Here is an 8,627-nt window from a genome sequence, read left to right as displayed (position 1 = left end):
CAAGGTAGAATCTCTACTGAGTAGTATCCATTCTGTCTAGTCAGGGCTGATGACATGAGATGCGGATAGGTTTCTTGCGATACAATAGTGAATAATTGTTATCAGGACTGATTGTAAGGACTGGAAATGGAAATGTAGCTGTTTTGGGGCAAAGGGAGGGGAGCGATTAACCTTGCAGTCTAGGAGCGGAGGTCCCTGGGATCATCAAGGGAGAAGAGTGGAGAACAGAACTCTACCCAGAGAAGCAGTGATGCAGGAATGGAGGCAAAGACGCTAATGTGCGGAGATGGAGCGGCTGGGGACTTTGGACCCGGAGAGGAAGAGGGGCTATGTGTGGATGACCAGGGGGAAGGCTTGTGGGGTATACCCTTTGGTTGGTGGATTATGCATGGAGGGGATTGTAACCATGGCAAGGAAATGATATACGACAAATCAATGTGAAGTTAATGTCCTCCCATGTAAATTATCACATAATTCACAATAAAGCATTTTAAAAAAAATGACCCCTGATAGGTGGAATCCTGAACCCCATCCAGAATCTTCTGAGGTGAGAAATTTCCACTTCAAACCAGCCTGGAGTGGTTAGAAGAACAGAAGATACCTCGTGAAAGAAAGACCGACAAGAAAAATAAAAAACAATAATGGCAGTCTGACCGACTACTACAAAAACAAGCAAGTTGCTCGCCCAGGAGACATCAAGGCAAGTGGTCGGGTTCCCTCAGGGCAAACCCCCTTCTGAGACTAAAACTCAATGGGAATACACAAGCAGACATATGCTCTGATACCACATTCATCACCGATAAGAGGAAGTGAGGGAAAAACAACAATGATGCTGCGAGCTAAGTCCTACTATGTTCAATAGACTCCTGTGAACTCAGGTGGAGACCTAGTTGGCCAGCAGTATGGCAAGACCTGGGGCTCCTGGGCCCAGAGTCAGTGACACAGCCACACAGGGTATACCCTTTGGTTGTTTGAATGATTATATATTCCTGAGTGCTTTGGTGTAAATCCACCCCCCAAAAAATGAGGGAATGGAATCAAATGCTGTTGAATGACAATGCATGGAAGGAATTGTAATCATTACAATGAAACAAAATACAATAGGATGAATGTAAAGCTGATGTTCTCCCATGTAAACTATCACTCAATTCATAATTTAAAAAAAAAAAAAAAGTTACTGGTAGAGAGGCATGGATTCATCACTACGAGCCTGAGAGTAAATGGCAGAGTCTGGAATGGAAACATCCTCAATTGCTGACCAAGAAAAAGTTCAAAACTCAACCATCAGCTGGAAAATTGATGTTTATAGTTTTCTGAGATTCTCAAGGGCCAGTATTGGAACACTATCAGGGGAAAAGATTCAACATTCAGCAGTGCTCAATACAGTGAGATGCTCACTGAAGAGCTGAAGCCTAAACATCAGATTAAATACAGAGGACTGCTATCCAAGGGGTATCCAAGGGCGTTGCAATCTTGCATGAAAATTCACACTGGCACACCACCATTGACGCTCTGCAAGAACTTTCTTGTGAGATGTTAAAGCATCCTCCCTATAGTTCTATCTTGCTCCACTGGACTTTCACCTATTTGGTCTCCTGAAAGCAGTCCTTTGAGGACAAAGATTCACCTCTGATAAAGTGAAGACAGCGGTGCATTTGTGGCTCACAACTCAGCCTAAAACGTTGTTTAATAAGGGAATATGATAGATTGTTGACAGATGGTAAAAGTATTGAAAAGCAAGGAGGTTATGTTGCAAATTGATATATCATCTTTTCAAAAAGTTGTTGTTGTTGTAATGTGCCGTGGAGTCAGTTCCGACTCATAGCAACCCTGTACAGGGTTTCCGAGGCTGTCAATCTTTACTGGAGCAGAAAGCCTCATCTTTCTCCCACGGAACAGCTGGTAGTTTCGAACTGCTGACCCTGAGATTTGCAGCCCGATTCGTAATCAAAAGTAGACTTAAATAAACTCTACAGCCAGAATGCAAAAAAATAATATAAAATAAAGCTCTATAACATTACCCAGGCAGAGAGAAGCCTGCCTATGAGCATGGCTGAGGAAAGTGTGTCATGACTAGAAAAACGGTGCCCTGAGCATTTCTAACCCTGCATTGTAACCTGCTTTGTTGTTGTTGTTAAATGTTGTTGAGTCACTTCTGACTCACAGCGACCCTGTATGAGGGTTTCCAAGGAGTTGCTGGTGAGTTTGAACCACTGACCTTGTGATTAAAGCACTCCAATGCTTTATCTCACAGCACCACCCCATAACTGTGAGTATGGTATCTGAGTTCTGTGTGGCCATTGCAGCGAATTATTGAACCCAGCTGAATAGAGAGGACTGTGGAAGGAATGGCTGGTGCCAATTTTTTGCACTTGGCTATAATCCTGGTGTGGCGCTATAGGATAAGCACTGAACCTCAAGGTCAGTTTGAAGCGCAAAGTCCACTATTCAAACTCACCAGCCACTCCTTGGAAACTCTATGCAGAGTTGTTATGAGTCAGAACCAACTCGACGGCACTTAACAACAACACATAATCTGTATGGAAGCAGATTACTAGGCCTTTCTTCTCCAGCACTACTGGCTGAGTCCAAATCACCAACCTTTAGATCAGTGGTGGTGGTGGTTATGTGCCATGGAGTCCGTTCCGACTCATAGTGACCCTGTACAGGGTTTCTGAGGCTGTAAATCTTTATGGGAGCAGAAAGCCTCATCTTTCTCCCACAGAACAGCTGGTAGTTTTGAACTTCTGACCCTGAGGTTCACAGCCTGATTTGTAACCACTACGCTATCAGAGCTCCTTAGATCAGTAGTAGAGCACAAACCACTTGTGCCATCCAGGTAATCTACTGGGTACAGAGAGGCTGAGAAGAGCTTCAGGTATCAGTCCTTGCAGTCAGCTCCTCCATCCTCCCTCTTGGGTTTTGACAATAGCAGGTTTTCCAAAAGCTTGAAGGTTATGTTTCTACACATACTGAACCATCTTAGAATGTTCCAGATCAAAACCCAAGAGACTTACTGTCTTCTTTTTGAAAATACTATTGTTCGATTAAAACATGATATAAAGACAGCACTGTTTTATTTTTCAGCTCCATAGAAACATACCAGAATATATTTAGTAAACCTCTGCTTTTTTAGATGGAGGAGTATCCCAAAAAAGAGACAGCAAAGAATGGAGTATGTGTGTATGCATATGTGCAAGGACTGAATGTTTGTCTAGACAAGCAAAAGACATAGATTATAGAAGGAAATCTGATCAAAATTAGCAGAATGAATTCTATTTCCCAAAAAGAGTACTTTTTTATGCCTTTTTTATACTAATAATTGGACTACCAACATGAACTGCTCAAAAGTCATATAATTCTCCTGCTTTGCTACCAATCCTGGTCAAAGGGAAAGATAAGGAAGAAAATAGGAACTGAAGATAAATGTGAGAAAGTGAAAGTGAATAGGGAGAAAGAGCAAAAAATGAAGTCCTTTCAATGACAACAGTACTACTGGCACCTGCCCAGCTGTATAAGACATCACCTAATTGTTAACGCTTATACTCCTTGAATGAACATTCATTGAACACCAATTATGCCAGGCATTGTGCTGGACACCAGAGTTATAGTGGTGAAAGAGGAAGGCTCTTCATCTCTCAGCAAATTCAGAATATAATGTGGGAAATGGACATTTAAGCAACTATGCTACTAAGTGAAAAAATAAAACCAAACACACTGTTCAGTCAACTTCAATTCACAGCAGTCTTACAGGACAGAGTAGAACTGCTCCATAGGATATCCTAGGCTCTCAACCTTTACATCTGAGTATGGTACAGGACTAAGTAGTGTTTCCTTCTATTGCGTATAGACCAACTAGGAGGTGGAACGGACTCCACAGCACAGGTTCCAACAACAAATCTTTATGGAAACAGACCTGTCTCATCTTTTTCCTGAACCACCGACCTTTCAGTTAGCTGCTACTGCTGCATGGCAACAAATCGATCCCAACTCATAGCAACCCTGTATAGGGTTTCTGAAGCTATAAATCTTTATGGGAGCAGAAAGTCTCATCTTTCTTACGTGGAGTGTCTTCTGGATTCAAACCACTGACCTTTGAGTTAGCAACCCAACATATAACCCACTATGCTACCATGGCTTAGAGAGCTTAACCCACTGTACCACCAGGGCTGAGAAGTGTTATAATAATACCCACTGTCATTAAGTCCATTCCAACTTATAGAGACCCTATGTAGGGTTTCCAAAACTAAAGGGAACAGATAACTCCCAAGGAGTGGTTGGTGAGTTTCAACTGTCTACCTTATGGTTAGCAGCTCAATGCCTAACCCACAGTGCCAACAGGGATCTTTGCTATAGTAATTATTAAGTGCAACCTAGTTCCAACTCATAGCAACCCTGTAAAAGGAGGGTTTGAATTGCCAACCTTGTGGTTTTATCCAGTGTTTATCCTATAGCGTCACACCAGGACCACATAATAATAATGGTGGTGGTGGGCCATGGAGTCAGTTCCAACTTAACAACAAATGCTACCAGACGTGAAAAAGGGCAAGTCAGAGATGCTTTCAGAAAAAAACTTGTTTTTAAGAATGACAAGAGGGCCTGGTTGTGCAATGGTTAAGCACTTGGCTGCTAAGTATAAAGTTAGTAGTTTGAACCCACCCAGAAACTCCACAAGGCAGAGAGTATTAAGATTAAAGCACTAAGATTATGGGGCAGTTCTATTATGTCACACGGGGCCGCTATAAGTCAAAATCAACCGAATAGCACCTAACAACAAAAATTCTCCTAGGTAAGAATAGCTTAGGAAAAGCAGAGAAGCAAGAATGAGAATGGCAAAGAAGGAGGTATAAGACCATGGTTTTGTAACTAGGAAATCCACAAGGACTAAAGTACTGATTGACTATCATGCTAAGGAGCTCTGACTCAAGGAATGGAAACAGGATCCAGAGTTGAAATGGGGAGAGTGAGAATGGAAATGGGACCCAGAATAGAAATGGGGAGTGTTGACACATGGCAAAGATGGCAACCAATGGCAACCAATGTCATGGAACAATTTGTGTACGAACTACTGAAAAGAAGAACCTAATTTGCTATGTAAACCTTCGCCTAAAATACAATAAAATGTTGAAAAAATCAAAAAACCTAACTCAGATGTCCAGCTAGGTAGGGAAGAAATTTGACCTTGAATTTCTAACCAAACGTCCCCCACATTATGATCATGATTTCCTGGAAGAGGAAAATCATAATCAAAAACTTTAGAATCTACATGAGACCTTTTACATAAAACACAGACATCTGGAGGAAGAATAAATACCAAATTCATGCATAAGCAGAAACTGAAACTTGGAAAAGGGAAGTAAGATGTTCAATTTCACTTAGTACACATCATTAATAGGTCCTATGTAGGAGCCCCAAAGCTGTGTCAGTCCAGGTTTATACAAGCTATTTGGCACATAAAAGAAGAGCACTCTTAAAAACAGCCACATCTGCACCCAAGCACAACCTCTCTAATTTTTTCTTGTTGATACATTCTCAGAGGTATATATTCTGCCTTCAGTCTTTAGATCACAGCTGCTCCTAAAACCATCACTATATCTGAAACTATTTTTGAAAGTCAAGTAAGTCCCTTCGGTCACATTCCTGCTCGATCCTCTCTCCATTCCAAACTCTTCAAAAGAGGAAAAGACCGGAAGTACTAATGAAGCAAGCCCTAAATATGAAAGAACCGCTAGCGTCCAATTCACCACTGAATTAATTTTTTGAATCTTAAATCTCTTAATTTCTCAAAGGGCTGAACTTTTTGACAATCCAAAACCAAACCCTTGTCTTGGAGTCAATTCCAACTCCTAGAGACCCTGTAAGATGTAGTAGAACTGCCCCACGTGGTTTCCAGGACAGTAAATCTTTACCAAGCATACTGTCACATCGTTCTCCTGCTGAGCGGCTTGTTGTTGTTGTTATGTGCCGTGGAGTCGGTTCCGACTCACAGAGACCCTGTACAGGTTTTCCGAGGCTGTAAATCTTTAGGGGAGCAGAAAGCCTCATCTTTCTTCCGCGGAACAGCTAGTAGTTTCAAACTACTGACTTTGCGGTTCGCAGCCTGATTCGTTAGTAGGATCAAAAAGGCCCCCCTTTGGGGTGTTGAGCCGCGCCACCTGACCCATTTTGCTAGCGACCCTGTATGGGGTTTTCAAGGCTGTACATCTTTGCCGGAGCAGAAAGTCTCATCTGTCTCCGGCGGAGGGGCTGGTGGGCTCAAACCGCTGACTTTATGGTTCGCAGCCCAGTGCTTAGCCTACAAAGCTACCGCGCTCCCCTTTCTGACAGTGTTGATGTTAAGTGCCGTCGAGTTGGTTCTGACTCATAGCGACCCTATATAGGGTTTCCCAGGAGCGGCTGGTGGGTTTGAAACACCTACTTTGTGGTTAGCAGCCCAGCGTTCATCCTACATCACATCAAGACTCCTTTCTGACAATTGTTGTTCTGACAATAGCTCACATAAATGTCAAATTGCTTAGTCTGCATTGTGGGGAATAAGTTAGGAGTCTGAAATTGGAAAGGAAATGACAAAGATTTCCTGCCACTCGCTGACGGGGATCCAAGACTGGTAAAAGGCAGCAGCACAATTGCTAGTGGCATCAGCAAACCCCCGCCCCTACCCTACTGCCATTACAATCGCCGACTATCATCCACAGGCCTTCCTTCCAGATGTCTCCCCCACACTCATCCCGACTTCAACGTCTTAGGCCACTCAATCAAGACGTCAAACCAGAAATTACATCAACCTTCAGTAGAGTGACAATCAACTTTGCTGTCACCGCAAGTTTCTGTCAGGGCACCAACCTTATGCCCTACCCCTATCTATAGACTCTGGCCTATGAAATCTCACTTCGACACCTCAGTCAGTCCTTTTCTCCCAGGGTCTCAATATTCACCTCCTCTCCAGCAGCCCTGGACCTGAGCTTCACGTACTTCTGCTCCGCCTGCCTTCAACAAACCTTATCCACCTTACCCTCACCCTCATTAAGCCCTTTCCCTCGTTGGATCCAGGCATTGGCAGCTCCTTCCTCTCAGAAAATCTCAATCACCCGCAGCAGTCACCCTCAGATCTGTCCCGCTCAGCACTTCTCCCCTCGCCTTTCTAGCCCTATCAACCTTCCTCAACTTCAGAGATTACTCTGACCCACTCCACACCCACCTGCTCTCTTCTGGCAGGCGCTCCTCGCAGTCGCCGAACTCCATTCCTGCGCCCTCCGGCCGCATCAGGAGTTGCGACGTCGCTTCGCGCCTCAGGGTCCCTGCCGCTTCGTCCCCCAGAGTTCCCCGAGCCCACTGAGCATGAATTAGGCACCCACGGCGGGTGAGCATGGGGTGATGTACTATCTGCGGGTGGCGGCAGTAGCAGTGACGGCTTCCTCAGCTGTGGTTTCTGTTCCTGCCACCCCCACTTCCGGCTATATGAACTACAACTACCAGCAAGCCCTTGGAAGACACAGACGCTCCCGGCATGCACCACCCTCTCCAATCGGAGGCCGCGCTCCTGTTGGACTGCAGACCCGGGGCGGCGTGCGTGGTAGGCGATCACCTACGAGAAACCGATTCTGGAACTCCTGCCAATGCTAGGCTCATGAATTCTTACAGGTGTAGATCTTTACGAATTCCTATCCCCCCATCCCCCCTCAAAAAAGGAGCTCTGGTAACGTAGTGCTTACGAATCGGGCTGTGAACCACAAGGTCAGCAGTTCGAAACTACCAGCTGCTTCACGGGAGAAAGAAAACTGAGGCTTTCTGTTCCTTAAAGAGTTACAGTCTTGGAAACCCTGTTCAGGGTCACTATGGGTCGGAACCGAGTCGATGGCACTTAACAACAACAACAACATCCCCCTCAAGGAGTCCTGGTGTGGCGCTGTAGGTTAATGAGTCAGACTGCAAAGCCGTTTGAACTGCAAGATTGGCAGTTCAAGCTCACCAGCTGCTCCTCGGAAACCCTACAACAGGGTCGCTATGGGTCGTAACCTACTAGATGGCACTTAACAACAACAACATCCCCCTCAAGAAGTCCTGGTGTGGCGCTGTGGGTTAATGCGCTGGACTGCAAAGTCAGCTTGAGCCACTAGGTCGGTGGTGATTCAAGCTCACCAGTGGTTCCTCGGAAACCCTATGTTGTTGTTAAGTACCGTGGAGCCGGTTCCGACTCATAGTGACCCTGCACAGGGTTTCCGAGGCTGTAAATCTTTCATCTTTCATCTCATTAACAGCAGTAATCTTAATAATATTTATTGTGTGAGAGGCATTCGCATCAAAACTTGAGGTTTTTAACAGTTGAATTAACCACAACCAACATTGAGTGAATCAATGGCTGCCCTCCTCCCTATCATATATTTGAAGAACCTACATATATTAAAGCTTAACAAGAAAGGAAGGAATTGAACCCCCATAAACTGGTTTCAAGCCAATCCCATAACCACTATGACTTTCTTAATTAGAGGTTTTAGTAAAATTATTACATAACTTTGTCAAAGTTAAATAATAAATTAGACCCTTATACTCCTCAATGGCATACCCATTCCAAATATGTTTTCAAGATGCCTCTTCTCCAATTATAGATTAATTCCTTCATTTCCATG

The 8,627-nt window shown here is 44.2% G+C and overlaps 1 protein-coding gene across 1 annotated transcript in view; it reads right to left on the bottom strand.

Annotated features, from left to right (window-relative positions):
• The window catches only part of KIAA0226 (KIAA0226 ortholog), a 79,914-nt gene extending 72,651 nt beyond the window's left edge, over positions 1–7,263 (bottom strand). The window contains exon 1 of the mRNA XM_006869383.1: positions 7,199–7,263. Coding sequence (XP_006869445.1) covers positions 7,199–7,263 — 65 coding nt within the window. The remainder of the gene's footprint in view (positions 1–7,198) is intronic.
• Positions 7,264–8,627: the final 1,364 nt, after the last annotated feature.

Source organism: Chrysochloris asiatica, unplaced genomic scaffold (genome assembly GCF_000296735.1).
Source record: "Chrysochloris asiatica unplaced genomic scaffold, ChrAsi1.0 scaffold00130, whole genome shotgun sequence".
Taxonomy (NCBI): domain Eukaryota; kingdom Metazoa; phylum Chordata; class Mammalia; order Afrosoricida; family Chrysochloridae; genus Chrysochloris; species Chrysochloris asiatica.
Note: the sequence above shows the minus strand (reverse complement) of the source record. Positions and strands in the feature narration are given on the sequence as shown.